The sequence below is a fragment of the Telmatherina bonti genome (assembly GCF_933228915.1).
Source record: "Telmatherina bonti genome assembly, chromosome: 2".
NCBI lineage: Eukaryota > Metazoa > Chordata > Actinopteri > Atheriniformes > Telmatherinidae > Telmatherina > Telmatherina bonti.
Genome location: NC_136620.1, coordinates 16,782,084 through 16,802,639, shown reverse-complemented (window position 1 = coordinate 16,802,639; position 20,556 = coordinate 16,782,084). Strand labels below are relative to the sequence as shown.

General features: G+C 39.6%; 1 protein-coding gene across 1 annotated transcript; it reads right to left on the bottom strand.

Moving 5' to 3' along the window:
* Positions 1 to 1,183: 1,183 nt before the first annotated feature.
* Positions 1,184 to 19,527, bottom strand: hyal6 (hyaluronoglucosaminidase 6; the record flags this gene model as incomplete). Its single annotated transcript, XM_079256503.1, has 3 exons — positions 1,184 to 1,672; positions 1,843 to 1,932; positions 18,592 to 19,527. 3 exons carry the CDS (start codon positions 19,525 to 19,527, stop codon positions 1,184 to 1,186), a joined length of 1,515 nt encoding a protein of 504 aa, XP_079112629.1.
* Between the last annotated feature and the right edge of the window lie 1,029 nt (positions 19,528 to 20,556).

Here is a 20,556-nt window from a genome sequence, read left to right as displayed (position 1 = left end):
ACAGAATCACATCATCTGCAAAGAGCAGAGACTGACAAACCTATGGTGCGACACCATGTAGGGAAAACACGAGGTAGCAGAGCTTAAGACCAGAAAAATGTAAGAGTGAGTTACTCAGTGGCATAACCGCTTCTATAAGGCTCTTGCCAGAGTTAATAGTAACCCTACATTACCGTTAAAATTGAGCCTAGCAAGCAAAAACACCACCATGCCTCACAAACGTTCTACCACCAATAGACAAGCTAATGCTAATGACAGCTCCCAGCCTACCTGGTCCCAGAGTAACATTAAGTCAGGCTCTGGCATAGCTTCAATTATGCAAGTCATGTGTGATTTAAGAGACGAACTGATTACCATAATCATCCAGAGGGCTGAAGCACAGAGTGCTGGACTGCACACTCTGTAAGGTTGTCCTACACAGAGGTTTAACAAGACTAATGAGCTAGCCATGGCCAGCAGTGCCGGAATAGAGGGGCAAGGTGCTTAGAAGGGCCAAGTCATATAAAAAAAAATTCCCGCTTCAATCCAAGATGGCCAACAAAGAGTGTTTTGTAGACATGACATGTTGAAACTGGCCACCAAACTTTCTCCATGTTGTTGAATGTGGAAGGCAGGGCTGATGTTTGGGGTAGGAACTTGAGCTTTGTACTTTAGTATCATTAAAGGGTTTGGCATGTTGTGAAGGAGTTTGCGTAATGATTGTATAATGTGTTTGTGTAATGGCAGATGGAACCCACAAACAGATCAGAAACCTCAGGATCAAACAGATAAAACTTTATTATCTCAGGAAGGTGCACTACATCTTTGTAGGCTTTCATTGCCATAGCCCCACCCACTTGAAACAGGAAGGGTGGCAGACATCCTCTCTATCTTTAAGATCAGGCTTAACACTCTCCTTTTTGATGAATCTTATAGTACATCCTAACAATCCCCACAGTGGCGGGTATCAAACTGGTCCTTGGGGGCCACTGTCCTGCTCAAGTGCTTCCTGCTGCAACTCACTTGATTTGTATCGAATAGGTCCAAAAGCTTGTTGTTAAATTCTGCACAATGAACTATTTGTTTCATTCAAGTGTGTTGAAGCAGGGAAACATCTAAAGACTCCAGGACCGTAGCCCATGAGGGCCAGAGTTTGACACGTCTGCTCTACAGCAACTCAACTGTTCTAAAGCAAATCTTGTGTTTACAGCATGAGACACTTGATTATCAGACACAGTCCCAGTAATGTCATAATGCAAAAGCAGGAGAAATGGAGGGAGAGGAGGAGCATAAGGTCTGACAGAAGGCTGTTGCCCCAAGGATGAGGCAGTGGGACAGCAGGCTGAAGTGGAGGAGGAGGAAGAGAAGGGGACGGAGCTTGGGGCATCTCACAGTAAACTCCTGCCCAGCCCTGGTAGCACTGGCAGGTGAATTTGTGTTTCATATCCAGGATATCATGGCTGTTTAGGTGACCCCTGACATGGAAGCGGGAGCCCCTGGGTGACGGGTTGCGGTGGATGTGAAAGAAGAGTGGATTTAAGTGTAGGTAATCTCCGGAGTTCAAGCTCTTGCGAACACATCTGCCGTTCTTCTTACAAAGTGCTTTGCTGCAGAGTTTTGCTGCCGATGTGACGTTGATGACATAATGACCCAGTGGACCGTCAATGTACTTCTTCACAGTCATGCAGTTCCTCTGCAAGAGAAAAGGACCATTACAGATTATCAGAACTTAAAAACAAGAGATATGGTGGTGTCTCTTCATGTTTAAACCTGTAAGCTGTGTCTGCCTTCAGTCCCTCATGAGAACTTTGTACTTTTTTTTACCAGTAGCTTTTAAATGTTGGTTATACATTTAACAATTACCTGTGTTCGACCGTATTCCGATGATCCCCAGAGGATGACGCCTGATGCCCCCAAGGCGGCACTTTCTCCAATAGTATGAACTAGGTCACGCTTACAGAACAAAAAAAGGGAGGGGAAAGAAAATAAAGAATTAAACAGAAAGGAAAGACGTATTTTAATTCAATAATCACTAATAGATTTAGTTATAGATTTAGAAGCTATAGATTTAGTAGTTTGATGCAGCCTCTTTTAAATCATTCAGGAATTCTATTTACAAACACATTTCTTGTACAGTTTGATCAGAACCAGTCAGAGACACAAGTGTACCAAGTGACTGCTAACCTACTGGCTAGCTTGTTCATAACGGGAGGATTTTCTCTTTTAACTGTTGGGTTAGTTAGCTTACCAGTAAAACTAAGACCTTTTGTGGAAAACTGAGACTTAACTTTGATTCCACTCTGTCACTTTCTTCAAAAACGTTTTTTTTCTTGTTCTTCAAAAGCATTACCAAATCTTCAGCTAAAGGCTCCGTATTCGTTTGCTTGCAAACGAGTTTGCTTTATTTGTACGTGTGTTAACAAATCATAGACTGAAAAATGTTGTTTGTGCTAACTAATTGCAGTAAAACATAAAATGAACATTTTTTTTTATGTTAAGCTCATAAGTTAAATTTCCCCAGGAGATCTGTAACCAATACAGGGACAGTCTATCTTCTCAAACCTAGCAGAGAAAATCATATCAGCTGAGGAAAAAAATGTGTCTCTGTATACATTTAATGTGTAGTTTAATTATTAATAATTAATTATAAATGATTAATTATTAAGATTATTTGGTTCAGCCGCTCCACCAGTTTACCCAACTGAACGATCACCTTCCTCTCAGACTATTCAGAAAGCTGCTGCTCATTAAGGAGAATGTTGTATTCTCCTGTCCCTACTGACAAATAGTCAAACGGAAAAGTAAAGCAGATGCTCATTTGTCCATTTACATCATTATATATTGATTTTTTTTTTTCTAATGTTTTTTTTTAAATTTGATCATCTGTATTTTTTGTTTGTTTATTCTGTTGGGGTGATAACCAGGAAGCTAAAGGAACGAAGACAGTTCAATGAAGGAACACGCATCAGCCTCCCTTCCTGTATCCTGACTGATACACCATCTTGTTTACTGTGAAATCCTAAAGAACTAGCTTCCTGGTTATCACCCCAACATATTCATTTAGAAAACATACGAAGACCGTCATGTCTTTTAAAATAATTTAAATTGAAATCATAGTCTTGTAGTACTATTGTTGCACATAAATGTTACACTTTATTTAAAACCAAAAGGAATAAAGCAGTTAACATGTTCAGCAAGGCTCATAGCTTAATCTATTACCATTTAGGTTAAAAAACAATAGACGGGTAGTAAAAAGATGCTGTTAACAACATTCCTGTAAGCTAATTGAGTTTTTATGAAGTGATTCTCTTTCAGGCCAATAGAGAGAGCTGGAGACTTTTCCAAGAGGCAGATTTTTCAAGTTTTCCACTTTGAATTACTATCTTACAGCAACAAAAGCTTATCACATCTAGTTTTACAAGTGACTATATTATGACAGATAAGAAAAAAGAAATCATTTTATGGTAGATTAATTATTATTAATTATTATTAGTATATAATTATAAATTATTATTAGTAGATGCATGATAAATCATGAACAATATTCAAGGTCCCCAAAACCCAAGTTTTGCTTGGATCTCCATGGATGCCATACTAAGTTTTAAAAATATTGAAATGTTCTCCAAGCTACAAACACAGTTTTTGTTTGTTTTGGTTTTCTTTTCCCCTTTCTCTCCTCGGTTTATCAGTTAAAGATGGAGTCATTTCTGTGTCATTTTTTGTTCTTAGTTCTTAGTGTTGTATTTGCAGATGATGTGGAAACCAAGCTAGCAATTTTTTCAGAACAGGTCAACCTAAAAGAGAGAATTATTTAACATCTAAAATAACCAAGAGACAATTTTCAGTCACAGCTTTTCAAACATATATTTTAAAGACAGACTTACTTCTGCACTGTACAGTTATCTAAAATTAGAAGCTATCTCTGAAACACTATACTAGTGTTTGGTGGATCATTTGTTTGTTGTAACTATGCTTCTTGCCAGGAAATCTTTTAACGCAGGAAAGTGTGTTTATTTCTTTTTAAATGGTGCCACAAAAAAAAAAAAAAGTATTTGTATGATGAGCTGCAGAGTAAGTGGGTTATGCCCATGAAAAAACTTGTCAAATAATCTCTGCTAATGCCAAACATGGGTTAACTGGAGAAAAAAGCTGGTTATAGAATGAAATTCCATCCCATAGCAGTGTGTGAACAAGCTGGTGATGACAAGCATGTTTCTCCCACATGCTCCCACCTGTTTGTTATATCATTTTTTCTTTAAATTACCAATGTCTTCTTTTTTCAGACTGCAATCATTCAATCCAAAACACAACGCCAAACAAGAGTCCATCATGGAAAAAGCTGCTTACAAACATGTTACAACTTAAATGAACACTTTTCCCAGCTGTATAAGATTTATTGCCAAGCATTGTTTAAACAAAGACATATTCAACCAAACACAAATGTTTCAAGTTTTTTGTGCTGAGTTTATACTAAACCTGCATTTTCTTTACCATAAAAGTGTTGCACAGTCAGCACTTAGTTGATATATTACAACCAGAGCAAGGCAAGTTTATTTGTATAGCACATTTCATGTACAAGAGAATTTGCTGTGCTTTACATTTTGCAATAAAAGCATTAGAAATAGTAAAAACTAGCAACAAGTTCAAAATTCACAATAAAATCACACATCAAATTAAAAAGATTAAAAGGGATGGAAGTTCAAATTTACCCTCCAGATTTCATGAATAGGCGCATTATAAAATACATGGTTTTATCTTAGATTTAAAAGTGTTTACATTTTGTGAAAGTTGAATTCTATTCAGTTCGGCTTTATTTGTATAGTGCCACTTCACAACAATGTCATCTCAGGGCACTTTACACACACATCAATTTCATCCAGTTCATAAGAAATAGACTGCATTGAATCTTGACTGTGATCCAATATCCCATCCTGAGCATGCACAAGGCGACAGTGGAAAAGAAAAAACTCCCTTATAACAGGAAAGAAAAACCTCTGGCAGAACCCAACTCAGGGAGGGCAGCCATCTGTCTGGACCAGAGTCCAACATGAGAAAGTTTAATGTCCAAGGCCACTTTGTTCCACTTGTTTGCAGCAAGGTTGCAAACTTGGTCAGGGATTTTAAGAAGTCTCCTCCTCTCTTTTCTACCAGACAAAATAATCTCAGTTTTGTCTTTATTTAATTGTAAATTCTCAATCATCCCGGTTGTTTGTTTGCTTTAAACACTGACACAGTAATGCTTGTTACATACTCCATGAGAAGCAATAGCATTGTTCTTGCTCTCGAGGCCGCAAGAACACAAAAATAATTTTCTTTTTCATCTGGTCCATTCATACTCCACGAGAGGCTTCATCTGCAATGGTTTGGAGATCACTGCAGGCGGCAATGTCTTTGCCTTATTATGCAATGACCCAGGTTGTTTCATATTTAACAAGAAACTTGGTTTTGTAAGTGGTTTGGTCTGTGTGTTTAAATGTCACGTTGTTAAAGTTTTTTTTACTTTCTTGCCACCTTATCACCTGTTTTACTAAAACCATATGGTAACAATCCACCTAATGCTTTTCTGTGTTAATTTTACCAATCTCAAATGTTCAATCACACAATGCTTCTCTTAGCCCCACAACAAGAAAGTTCTACCAGCCTGATGTGTTGAGAACTGTTTTCAATTACACTCTTGAAAAGGAAATGACGTCATTTTCTTATCATTGCATCAAGACCATAGACTGTATATGAAAAGATGGATGGAGCCTCCGTGACATCACCCATAGGTTTCTGAAGAGCTAAATTGAAGCTCAGTGGGCGGTTCCTACCATCGCCATCTTGGCAGAGGCATGCGCGTTGTCTCACCCGGAAAATACAAATATGGGCAAAGAGGTGGAGCTAAGAGGGAGGCTGTGAGCATCATGGTGGATGATTGACATCGAGCGAACTCCAAGCTTTCTGTAGCTAAGAGCTAACAGAGCTAACCCGCAGATAACAGGAGCTAACCAGCTAACGGAGGTAAGCGGGTTAAAGGGAAGTCATGTTGTTAACCGGCTAAAAACAGCAGTTGTTTTACGTTCTTCTTACTTGAATCAGTAGATTGGTACCTGTGGATGAAGGGGGAACTGCAGTTTTATGAACCACACAGTCTTCACTTTTAACTGCCAAAGGTTGCTGCTTAATCAAGACCAAGAATAGTTCTTGCTTGGAGCAAAGTGTGTAACTAAGTCTGTTGGACTGACTGATCTGGTGCCAAAGACACATAAAGTTGTTTATTCACTGGATAATAATGATGACTATTGTTAAAGTTCTGTCATGTTTGACCCAAAGGGAGCATATACAAGTTAAACAGAATAGGTCAAAGGACTGACCCCTGGGGGAATCACTCAGCTGCTGATCTTAACAAAATAACTTTGGCCCTCTAAATGGAAATTATCAACATTTTCACTTTCAATTTAAATGTCATTAAGATGGTTAAATACAACTTTCTCAATAATCTTGAATATAATCACACCAGTTTTACAATCTCTGCATTGGCTTTTAAGTTGATTTAAAAAAAAACTTTTATTAGTTTTTAAAGCTCTAAAGGTCTTAGTTCTAAGTGTTTATCAGACTTGCTATCAGCTTATTAACCTCCCAGCACTAGAAAACCCAGAGTTTTCAGACTCCTGCTGAATGCCCAGAGGACAGCCAAAAACCTGTTTGAAATTGACAACTCAACGAGTTACAATTGGCCGTCTTTCATTTGTAAATGCAGCCATTACCTGCCAGATTAGTGTTTCACAGACACAACATGCATCCAGCGCTTGACTGGTCACACTCAGGTCTCATGGAGGGATATGCCTGAAAAGAGCCTGGAAACCTCAGATGTCTACAGAGTACTTTTCTCCTGAGTATGGACTGGAAGGGGCTTTCAGAACACACTGTATTGTTTTAGTCATTACAAACAGCCTATAAGCTTTAGACCATTTCTCACATTTTTCATGTACCCTTTTTTTGGCATCACTCATATGTGAAAAACATCACATATGAGTACAGTATGTACACATAGCCTGCTTTCAAAGGAGAAATAATCTCCTTCCTTGTGGCTTTTGTGGGAACAGAAAAACCTTTTTTCAAACTAGTTTTGGTCACAACAACACCACATCATGTGATTGCTGAAAACAGCACAGGCAAGTTGATTATTTTTCACAAAATAATGGCAGACAGTCAACAAGCATCTCCCGTCTTTTTACCACATAGTTTGCAGGGTTAGGGTTAGGGGTTAGGCTACATACAGGACACAGGCCCAACCGAAAATGTGAAGGTATACCCACATTGCCCTCTCCCTGGCTTGCATAACCTCAACATGGAAATGCTTCTCCCTCAATGACATCACACTGCAACATGCCTTCTCGTTCATGTGGCGTGAGACTTTCCTGAAGATTTCATTAATATCTATCCACGTTTTCAGTTTTGCTTCCTTCTGTCTTTAGGACACCTAGCTGTATTTTGATTCAAATTCAATTCAAATTCAAATTCAAATTCACTTTATTTATCCGTTAGGAACTTCATTTGCGGGTAGAGCACAACCATGACAAATAAAATAAAAAGACATGTCCACACACACAACTCAACATGTCAGTTAATAAATAAGTTAATAACAACAATTGACACCAATATGCCATACACAGTCATAAATATAACAGTCTGCAATAGCCATCAACCATTTAACAGACGGATAGAGGTGGGAAGGAAGGTGGAAGTGGCCCTCTTTGTTCTCAGAGGGAGAGACCTGTACCTGTGCCCTGAAGGTAACAGGGTGTAGTGAGAGTGCAGGGTGTGCGAGGGGTCAGTGGAGATCTGGGTGCCTTTTCTCAAGACTCTGGTGTTATAGATGGTACTGAGTGACTGCTGCTCCTGACCTATGATTTTACTACTGATTTTAACAATCTTATTGAGCATGTTGTGATGAGTGAGAGTGAGTAAACCAAACCAGGCAGTGATGTTGAATGTGAGAATGGATTCAATGAAACATTTATAGAAGGCAGTGAGAATGGACTGGTGAACCTGAAGTTTGCGGAGCTTACGGAGAAAGAAGAGGCGCTGTTGACATTTTGAAAAGATCTGTTCAGTGTTGAGTTGGAATGTGAGTTTATGGTCAATTATGGAGCCAAGATATTTGTATGAATGAACCTTTTCAATTATTTCATTGTTTACTGTGAGTGAGGAGGTGGAACACTGGCCATGGTGGAAATAAATGACCATTTCTTTGGTCTTGGATACATTTAGATCCAGACAGTTGTCCTTACACCACAGTGAGAATGAGTCCAGTTCTGATTGCAGAAGTTTATCGGTATTTGTGGTGTCAATGATCACGGTGTCATCTGAGTACTTGATATATGTTATTCCTGGGGTTGAGCTCCTACAGTCATTTGTGTATAGTGTGAAGAGAAGTGGAGAGATGACTGAACCTTGAGGAGAACCGGTAGATATTGTCCTGGCAGTACTGAGGTGACCATTCACCCTGACCCTCTGATCCCTCCTGGAGAGAAAGGAGAGGACCCAGAGGATGAGGTGGGGATTGGCATCCATCCGGAGCAGCTTACGTCCCATGAGGTGTGGTTGCACGGTGTTAAATGCACTTGAGAAATCCACAAAAACCAACCTGACATGGGACTTGGGCTTCTCCAGGTGGGTGATGGCACCATGCAGCAAGGTGAGCACAGCATCATCCACCCCTCTGCGCGGCTGGTACGCAAACTGCAGTGGGTCGGAGAGCATCCCCACATCAGCCTGCAGCTGGGCCATGACGAGCCTCTCAAAGCTCTTCATGACCAGAGATGTTAAAGCCACAGGCCGATAGTCGTTGTTTGAATGTGTCTTTCTAATAAATAATAATTTATCCCTATTCTATTCTATTCTATTCTATTCTATTCTATTCTATTCTATTCTATTCTATTCTATTCTAAAGTAATTTAGCAGACACTTTTTATCCAAAGCGACTTGAGAGTGAGAACAACACAAGCAGGAAATTAAAAAATACATTGTGTCTTTTGTTGTTTTGTTGTTTGTCCCCCCACCTGAGGGATCAATATCAGTTTTCAGCCTTGCGGCTGATGTAGAGATTTCTCCAGATTATCTGGATGTTTTGATGATATTATGAACAGAAGATGATGAACTCCCTTCATTCCTTGCAATTGTATATTTACTAACATTGTTCTTAAACTGGTGGACTGTTTGTTCACAGAGCTGTTTGCAAAATAGACACCCTCACCCAATGCCTTAGAACGTCTGTGCCTTCTGGAGATGTTTATTTTATACCGAAATCAGCTGCCTCTAAAAAACCTTTTTTGCCAGAGGAATGTTCCAAACAGGTGATTTTTAAGTATTCTTGAACCTCCAGTCTTTTGTTTCCCCTGTCCCAAATTTTTTGGAATCTGATGCAGGAAGGCATCAAATTCAAAGTGAGACAATATTTGCTAAATAAAAAAATAAATAAATAAAACACTAATGCTGTTTATCAGTTTGAACATTAACTCAGTGGCTGCCAGCCATTATTATAGCAGATGTCAGCCATAACATCTGAAGCAGTGCAAATAGTCACACAGAGCACGCCACATGGAAGTCCAATGGCGTACAAGTAATCAGTAAATCATTACCTACGGCATCCATTCCACACACATGGGCAGCATGAAAGCTGTCACTGCTCTCTGGTTTGGTCAGAAGTCTTAAAAAATATACAAATCTTGAAAGTTTTTTTTCTCCGAAAGAATATCCTCATCCACAACAGCTCCATCTGGAAAAATCACACTGAAATCGTGTAATAAAACTGAAAGCAGTCGTAGAAAACTAAACAAAAGAAATACTAAAACATTCCTGTTTAAATTTATTATTCATACTTATAATATGTTATTACTTGAACAGACTTGTTTGCCTATGTTAAAAGATCATTTAGAAAATCTCAACTTGTTTTTAGTCTTTGGTTATTTGAATTTAAGAAAGTGATCAGGTGGTTTTAGCAGTTGTATTAGTTACAGACCTAGGAGACAAGAGCAAACATGTTTTCACATAACTTTAACTTTATAGAGATGGACAGATTTGTTTGTGTTTTTATTTATTTTCCCTCTTTTTTTCTTTATTTGCACACTGTTGTAATGCTTTAAATGTTTAAGGAAAAGAATTTTGAGCAATCTTGTTCTTGAACAACGGCGTACAAATGCCACAGGACAGTAGCATCTCTGCATGCAAGAAAAGGAAGTGTGTGTCTTTCACTGACTGGTATTTCTCCAGGTTATTCAGCAAGACTGTATAAAGATAGTTTTCAGTCCTGAAATGGTTTAACATTTCTTTAACATAACACTTTTAAGCCCTTCTAGGAGGTCTTGGGAGTTGTTATGGATTCACGCCTGTGCTTTTTAAGTACCGCTTTACCTATTTATTGGGCAAATTCCAACACCAGTATATCCAGATAAAGAAAACACCCTGCATAAGAAAAAAAAATGTTAAGAATTAAACACTGTCAGATATATTAATCTTCATTTTCTTTATAAATTTGAAAAATTGATGCTGCAGGGAATGTTCATCCCACCATACTGCCTGTCAGCCTGTTTGTTCTGCATTTTAGGGATCTGAGTCTCTTCCCTGATGGCAGCAGGCTGCTGCCAGCTGCTGGCCAGGGTGGGTGCTGTCCTCCCAGATCACCTTTCCTCTCCTGATGCAGCAAGAGGTTGCAAAGTTCTCCAGGGAGGGCAGAGGGCGGCCAAGTCTGCAGTGCCTTCCTGCCTGCAGAGCTGCGAACCAAACAGTCACACAGCATGTCACCACTGACTCAATGGTGGCTTGCTAGAAGGACACCTGCAGACTTTCCTCTAAGTGAGTCCTTCTCAGAACCAGAAGGAAGTGGAGTCTCTGCTGTGCATTTTTAACCAGGGGAGATCCTCCGATAATTGGGTCTGAAGGAGGCCACACTCTCCACACACCCCATTGATGGATAGTGGAGCATGGTCTCCTCTAGGCCTCCTGAAATCAAACAAATCACATTGGTCTTCTTGCTGTTCAGCTCAGAGCTACTCTTGAAGCATCACCCTGCCAGCTCCTGTTTTTCCTTCCTCTGTTTCGTGTGGGTAGAAGGCAGACAGAAGGGAGCTCAGCCAGTGCTAAGTGTCAGGGAGGAAGAATGGAGCTCGCACATCTTCACAACTTGTAGTCCATTGGTCAAGAAGGCCTTGATCCAGAAGCACAGCGAGGGGGGTGGGGGTGGGTGGGGGGGGGGGGGGGTGGGGGGGGGGGGGGGGGGGGTCAGTTTCTGCACAAAGACCAGATTGCCCCATAGGCAAATTGATGGGTAAAAGTTCTGGGTGAGACATTCTTAAGTTGCTGAAATCAAGCTTTTCCAAGCACTTCATCTCACACACACATCCGTGCCAATGGCCTTAGCCATAGCTGTCTTTGATAGCTGTCGAATGTGCTGATGCAGCTTTATTCTAGTTTTAGACTCACTCGTTAGTTTACAAAAAGTTAAAGAACAGTACATAATCTTTAAAAAGTTGGGATGGAATGATGAATGATGAACGCTTTTTTTCTTTCATTACGTCTCTTCGTAAGAATCGTACCTTAACTGTCTTAAAAGTTTCATCATTAAAACTTCTCTTGGCTGATTATTAGAGCTCATCCTCCTGATATTGACTGACTAGTTATGACTTATCATCATACCACAATAGCTCATACACTGTATAAAAGATGGACGGAGCCTCTGTGATGTCACCTGAAAAGCTGAACTGAAGTTCATTCGGCGGTTCCCACCATTGCCATCTTGGCAGCATCACATGTTCTGTCACTTCCAGAAAATACAAAAAAATGGGTAAGAGGTTGAGCTGAGAGGGGGGCTGTGAGTGTGGTGGTGGATGATTGACATCTATCAAACTCCAAACTGCCTGTAGCTGAGTGCTAATTGAGCTAATGCAGAACCAACGGGAGCTAACCAACTATTGGAGGCAAAGCATGCTGTTAGATGGCTAAAAAAAACGTGGTTGTGCCATAATCTGCCATCTTGCAGCCAGAAATAGGGTACCTCACACTTAAAATAATATGTCCCCAAATATGCAAAATTTTCAGATTTAATGACTTTTTCAGGGATGAGTTATATAAAAAAAACACTCCCCACACAGCAGGATGGGAGATTGAGTTGGACTCAACTCAATCTGTTGGTTTCCTTATATAGGCTGTTATGAATTGGCCTTCATTATGTTTTCCCCTCTGTCTGTAAAGCGTCTTGAGATGGCATTGCCGTGATTTGACGCTATATAAATAAAGTTGAATTGAATTGAATTGTCATAAAGATGTTTTTTTCTGCATTCCGACCTTATACAACTTCCCAGCAGTAAGAATTAAACAACACAAAAACACTTCTGGGGTTAATCGTGAAAACCTCATAAAAATAAAAACAATGGATCTAATAAAATCTGAAAATAAGACAATAAAGTGTGGCCTACTGAATATTAGATCCCTCCCAAATAAGTCTTTATTAGTCAATGACTTGATAGGTGATCACCACATTGATTTATTCTGTCTTACGGAAACCTGGTTACAGCAAGAGGATTATGTTAGTATTAATGAAGCTACGCCAGCTAACTATTTAAACTTTCACATTCCTAGAACTACAGGCAGAGGAGGAGGTGTTGCAGCTATTTTTAAGTCAGAATTTTTAATTAATCCTAAGCACAAAACTAACTATAAATCCTTTGAATTCCTGACATTAAATTTATCTCATCCAAAATGGAATTCAGAGAAACCGCTCCTTTTAGCATTAGTGTATCGCCCACCTGGACCTTACTCCGAGTTTCTGACCGAATTCTCTGATCTCTTGTCTGAGTTAGTGCTGACTACTGATAAGGTCATTGTACTAGGTGATTTTAATATTCATGTTGACGTTGAAAATGATAGTTTAAACATTTCCTTTAGCTCTATTCTAAACTCAGTTGGGTTTTCACAAAATGTCAATGGAGCCACTCACTCTCATGGTCACACTCTTGATCTTGTTCTAACATATGGTATTGAGACTGATAAGCTCAAAGTATTTCCTCAAAACCCTGTCTTGTCCGATCACTTCTTATTAACCTTTGAATTCACTTTATTTGATTACTCACTGACCAAAAATAAATTCTACTATAGTAGATGTTTATCAGACAATAATATTACAAAATTTAAACAATCAATTGAATCAATTTTTTCACATCTACCATGTGTTAGCATGACCGAGAGTCCCCCTTTAAGCCTTACTCCTGCTCAGATTGATCAACATGCTGATACTATAACAGCTTCAATGCGTACAACCTTGGATAATGTTGCTCCCCTAAAGAAGAAGAAATTAGGTAAGATTATGAAGGCTCCCTGGTTTAATTCCCAGCTTCGAGCTCTAAAACAGGCATCAAGGCGTTTGGAAAACAGATGGCGTTCATCAGGACTAGAGGAGTCTCACTTAACCTGGAAAGAAAGTTTAAGCGTATACAAAAAAGCCTTACGTACGGCAAGAACAGCTTATTATTCATCATTGATAGAGGAAAACAAAAACAACCCTCGGTTTCTTTTCAGCACTGTAGCTAGGTTTACTAGGAGCCGAAGCGCTGTGGAGCCATGTATTCCTTTCTCACTTAGCTGTGATGATTTCATGTATTTTTTCAGGAATAAAATTGACACTATTAGAGATCAAATTGACAATACTCTTCCTTCTACCTATAATGTTGAGCCTGTTGTGGTCTCCGAAGCATCCTTAGAACCAGGATCTGACTTGTGTCTAAATAGTTTCTGTCCTGTCCAACCCTCTGAATTAACTAAAATAATAGCTTCATCTAAACCATCCACCTGTATCTTAGACCCTCTCCCAACGAGCCTCTTTAAGGACATTTTCCCTTTAATTAATACATCACTACTAAATCTTATCAATATGTCTTTAGTGACAGGATATGTACCACAATCATTTAAAATTGCTGTAATCAAGCCTTTACTTAAAAAGCAATCTCTGGATCCAGAGGTGATAGCAAATTATAGACCTATATCTAACCTCCCGTTTATGTCCAAAATTCTGGAGAAAATAGTTTCAGCTCAGCTACATGCCCACCTGAGCAGAAATAATTTATGCGAGGAGTTTCAGTCAGGATTTAGAGCTCATCATAGTACTGAGACAGCATTGGTGAAAGTTACTAATGACCTTCTTATGGCCTCAGACAAAGGACTTGTGTCCGTACTTATCTTGCTTGATCTTAGTGCTGCATTTGATACAGTCGATCATAACATTCTGTTACAAAGACTAGAACAGGTGATTGGAATTACAGGTACAGCGTTAAGCTGGTTTAAATCATATTTATCTGATAGACTTCAGTTTGTTCATGTAAATGACAAGTCCTCCTCCCAAACTACAGTAAGTCATGGAGTTCCTCAAGGTTCTGTACTTGGACCAATACTCTTCACACTATATATGCTCCCTTTAGGCAAAATTATTAGACAGCGTGGAATAAACTTTCATTGTTATGCAGATGATACTCAACTATACTTATCCTTTAAACCAGATGAAACAAATCAGCCCAATAGGCTACAAAATTGTCTCATAGACATAAAGACTTGGATGTCTAGAAATTTTCTCCTCTTAAACTCAGATAAGACTGAAGTAATTCTCGTTGGATCTGAAAAACTCAGAGCTAAATTTTCCGGTTTTGTAATGAACCTGGATGGCATTACTTTAGCTTCCAGTGCTACAGTGAGAAACCTTGGAGTAATATTTGACCCTGACCTGTCCTTTGGCCCACATATTAAGCAGGTTACTAAAACAGCCTTCTTTCATTTACGTAATATAGCCAAAATTAGGGACATTCTGTCTCGGAGTGATGCAGAAAAACTGGTTCACGCTTTTGTTACTTCGAGACTAGATTACTGTAACTCTCTATTACTGGGCTGTCCTAAATATGCCCTGAAAAGCCTTCAGCTGATCCAGAATTCTGCAGCCAGAGTCCTGACCAGAACCAGCATGAGAGATCATATTTCTCCAGTTTTAGCCTCTCTTCATTGGCTGCCTGTTGAATCTAGAATAGAATTTAAAATCCTTCTCCTTACATATAAAGCCCTCCACAACCAGGCACCACTATATATCAAAGACCTCATTGTTCCTTATATACCAAGTAGAGTACTTCGTTCGCAGACTGCAGGCTTACTTGTGGTTCCTAGAGTCTCAAAGAGCCGAGCAGGAGGCAGAGCCTTTGGTTATCAGGCCCCTCTCTTATGGAATAAGCTCCCAGTTAGTGTTAGGGAAGCAGACACCCTCCCCACCTTTAAGACTAGGCTGAAGACTTATCTTTTTGATAAGTCCTATAGCTAGGGATGGTTAGCATCCCTTAGTTATGCTGCTATAGGTTTAGACTGCTGAGGGACATTTCCTGATACACTGAGCTTCTTTCTTTTTCTCTTTATCTCTTTCTTTTACCCCCCCCCCCCCCCCCCCCATAACAGTGTTGCATCATTAACATGTATGTCTCCTGTCTCAGCAGGTCTCCCTGGCCGGGAGTAGCAGTTCCTGTTGTCTGTTGTCTTTCTGTCCTCTTCCCCCCACACAGCAGAGGCAGATGGCTGCCTGTCCTGAGCCGGGTTCTGCCGGAGGTTTCCTTCCTGTTAAAAGGGAGTTTTTTTCCTTCCCACTGTTGCCAGTGTGCTTGCTCAGGATGGGAGATTGAGTTGGACTCAACTCAATCTGTTGGTTTCCTTATATAGGCTGTTATGAATTGGCCTTCATTATGTTTTCCCCTCTGTCTGTAAAGCGTCTTGAGATGGCATTGCCGTGATTTGATGCTATATAAATAAAGTTGAATTGAATTGAATTGAATTGCTGTGATGTTGGACATTTTAACACGAGAGTCTGTGGGGAATGGGTCTCTTTTGGAACCCCTTGTCTATGAGAGGGGAACTGCAATGTTTGGCACCTTAACATTGGTTTCACTGAACCGTCAGAGGATGCTACTTCGTAGGAACATGTAGGACGAAAAACAAATTCTTACATGCCAGACTTTCTGTGTCAAGTGTTCAAGATGCCAGATTGTCAGTCTTTCACTATGTCACACTGCATGGGAAAGAGATGCTTTTTCTGCAATTAAATAACCCACAGTCGGTCACAACAGTAAAGTTTTGTCTGCTACGTGTCTGTGGTGTTGACACTGACAAATCTGCTCTTTTGGTTAAAATGTCTCAGAGACTCCACTGATTTCCATGTGTAATTACTATTCATGTTAATGACAAAAGAACATATCCTTGCATATCCAATCAGTATGGAGATAGACCATTAACATGAAGGTGATGATTACCAGAGTCCGGAACCTGTTGACAACAGACAGAACTGGAAAACAGGAGAACTGATAGCAAAGGAGACATTATCTGTGCCCTCCAGATCTCTTAGTTTCTAACAAATACAGCAGATCAGGCATCTGAATCTGAAAGTAAACAGCCTGATTCCTGCACTAGCCGGATCTGGTAGGGTCAATCTCATAGACTGTATATAAAGAGATAGACGGAGCCTCCGTGACGTCACCCATAGATTTCTGAAGAGCTGAATTGAAGCTCAGTGGGCGGTTCCTACTGTTGCCATTTTGGCAGCGTCATGCGCGTCGTCTCACCCGAAAAATACAAATATGGGCAAAGAGGTGGAGCTGAGAGGGCAGCTGTGAGCATCATGGCGGATGATTGACATCGAGTGAACTCCAAGCTTTCTGTAACTAAAAGTTAACCGAGCTAACCCCCGAGATAACAGGTGCTAACCAGCTAAGTGAGGTAAGCACGCTAAAGCTAAGTCACGTTGTTAACCAGCTAAAAACCGCAGTTGTTTTACGTTCTTCTGACTTGAAGCCGGAGATTCGTACCTGTGAATCAAAAGGACACGACCCTAAATATACCGAACTTCGAGATTAAATTACTTTTAAACGGGCAAGTTAGAAAAAAATTCACTCCCCCCACAGTTGTCATGAAGGTAAACCTGACCTATAAACTGAAAAAGGATTTTTGAACCAGGCTGTAAACATGTTTATTTCTGCTGTGAAGTTGGCCTTTTTAACATGGGAGTCTATGGGGATTTGCTCTGTTTTGGAGCCATCCCCTAGCGGATGAACAGGGAACTGCAGTTTTATGCACTTCCGCATAGGCTTCACTTTTTACCGCCGGAGGTTGCTGCTTGGTCAATCTGTCTTTTCTCATTGACTTCACCTTTTGCAGATTCTGTGCAGAAGATGGAAAACAAAGAAGAAATTATATCACAAGTGGTGTTTTCTGTGTGATCACGATTTTTCTCATCTAATGAGAGAATCAGTGAAGATAGCCAGAGACTCACCGTCTCTGCATGCCACCTACTGGCAAAAAATCATAACTGCATCTTAACTTGATCATTGATAAACTAAACACATTTGACAGAAAATAAAATCACCTGATAGAAAGCTCATGCTTAATACATTTTCAAAGTAAATATATTACACACTAAGTGGGAACACATTAGCGGGTATCATAAAGATGGATGGTTAACCCAAAACACTCCCTGGGTAGCCATACTCCTAGGCTACTCCCTGTAGGCTAGGAGTATGGCTACTTAGTCAGAGACATAGTGAGAAATTTTGCAAATGGGACAAAATAAAAGCTAATATATTCATAGCAAAATTTAACATTATTTATATAGTAAAGTCAACATAGGTATTTTGAAACTCAAAACATCTAAGTACATTTAGGATATATGATGAATACTCACTTTCAGTCCTGTAGGAATCCGATATAGTGAATGAGTGAAGAAGTCTCAGTGTAACAACTAACCTTGGAAAGTCTGCAAGCAACTACTGCTTAAGTTCCAGGACACGAACTATTCAATAAAATAATCACCATCCAATGCAAAAGGACTACTCAGAAGACCCTCGCTCCCACTCAAGATGTGACAGAAGTGCAAACAAAAAGTCAGGGTGAGAAAACATAACTGCAAAGATGGCAGCATGAGCAAAGCTCAGATCAGCGAGAATAAAACAGAGAAAACTAGTAGCAACATATTTACTATCAATTGATCTAAGAAGTTTTACTTTTGAAATGAGTTTTTTACTAATGTTTTTCTCTTTTCTCAATTCCTAAATTTTTATTTGATATTGTACGAGTCACTCTTGATCTTTTTGGCAAAGATCTAATCCCATACAGAAGGCCATGAAATGAACTAGATTTTTTTCAGGTGGTAATTAAACCAAAGAAGCTGCTATGGCCAAATAGTACCTGGCCAAACCCCTTTACACCTTTATTTACTTATTTACTGTTTGATAAAAAATCAACAAATGCATTCAAAAATCAGGAAAAAAAACCAACAAAAAGACTGCAACAAAAGAAAATTCAGTAGGATATTAAATAAATGGTAATTAATGAATACTAATAAACAATAAGCTACTCATCTAAAATAAAATGCATAAATTAAAGACAGTAAAGCAAATAAAATAAGTATATTTCTATAAAATGACATAAAATAAACAAGCCAGAAAAAGTTTGTGTTAAATTAGCAGAAACAGACATCAAAGGGATCAAGCGTTAGTTCGCATGATATTTCTCCTTTTTTCATCCATAAAAAACAGGTGGTTTTTGTGAAAACTGAAAACGTACCTCTGAAAGCACAACGAATGTGTAAGCATAGAAAGGTCTGGAGTAGACAAAGACAGGCAGAGTGAAGTCCGTACGAGCAATGGATGCAATCCTCATGGCTTCTTTCACTCGATAGTGGACAAACTTGACAGTGTTTGGGGAAGACTTTAGCTCATAATCCAGGTAGATGGATGGGTAGAGAGCTGTGCTCTCCTTCCACAGCCACATCAGATGGTCATTGCGGACATGCTCGACATTGGGACATTCTCCAGTATAGCGCTGCGGGTGCTGCTTGTACCCGTAGTTGTAGCAATCTGGGAACAGGTAAAACCCCCAGAGCCCATCTGGTCTGCGAGCTTTAGCCAGTGCCAAAGTCAGATTCATGAAGCCTTGTCCAGCTCTCTCAAAACTTTCCTTTGCCACATTTTCTACTTTGCTTTCTGGCCAGTTTGGGTGAAGTTTTCGGATTTGTTCCTTTGATTTTTCTCGGTAGATGTCTTTAGAACCCCAATTTCGGACCCATTGAGGCCTCCAGTTCTCCCAGTCAATAACACCTAGTCCACGGAAATCCTTGTGGGGGATCAACTTGTCAATGTCAGCCCGAGCCTTGTTCAAATGTTTGGAAATGCTCTGGTTCTGGGGTAGTCCACCATTAATGGCAACCCCAGAGCTGGAGTAGTATGGATAATGTCCCAGATGGCTGTGGTAAAATATGGTAACATTTGGTCCACTTAATGTTTCATTGAGGTTTGCCACAATGTCAAAAATGCTCAGGTCCAGGTCCACCTCGAATCTAAATCGACAAGACTCCGTAGGCGCGTTCCACACTACAACAAAAGGTCGATGAGGGATCAGTGGTGCTCTGGCAGGCTTCATTTGGTCTCCTCTGACTTGGACCTTTACCCCTGTGCCCACCCATAAGACCAGCATCAGGAGAGAGAATCCTAGTGGTACCATGGCCTGCGATTCCTCATGGAGCAATTAGCAGTCCTACACAGGAGAAATGACATATTTAGAGAGGGAATAAGTCTTATGAGCTTCAGTGAACAACCATAATCAGACATGCTGTTTGTGAACATGGATGATGGTCACTGAAGTGAATGCTCCAAATTCCACACAAAACACAAAGGCACTCTGTTCTGAGTGGGAGCTGGACCATTATTACAGACCATGTGGAGGGAGAGAGTAATCAGTAAAAGCTCTGCACCCTCTCAAAAGCTTTTAACTATTGATTTTAATGATTTTACACCAATTCTTAACAGCTAACTTTAGGAAACCACAAGAATTGACTAATTATTTCCAACTAGAAGACATAAAAAAATATGTGACTTGTCCATGTTCTTATCTCCAGATTGGATTACTGTAACAGTACTTCCCTAAAAGAACATTAAATAGCTGCAGCTCATCCACAAAAAAATCAGCAATGCGTGCAGTCAGTAGAATTAAGTCTTTTATCAATCCAGAAAAAATTATAATCGTGTCTTATCATGATTTTAATTGCTTCATTGTTTGTTTCTGTCTTTATGTTCTATTATCCAAAGCACACCAAATTGTTTTTATGTATAAAATGTGCTATAAAGTAAAACTTGTCCTGCCTGAAAACAATGGAAGATCATCTTTAGATATCCTAGAATAAATCTGCAGTATGTACAGCTACATGTAGAGAAAAAAAATAAAAATAGAAAAACAGTAGATTGTTGTAGTTATTTCCTTGTTAAAATGCAGATTGCTACACTTTCACAGCTTTGGTTCAGAGCAGAACCTTTTCTGTTCATATCCATGTACACATCTAGCATATAAGCAAACACATTTAGTCTTGTTGGAGTTCTAACTTTTCTTCTTTGTCATTTTGCTGAAATGCTTTACCACAGCTTTTTCTTCAGTAGCTCCCCACCACTCCCACCCTCCTTGGGATCAATTTGCTCTGGCGCCCCTTATTATGTAAATAATTCCTCAGCTTTTCCAGAGTTTGGAAGGGAACCATTT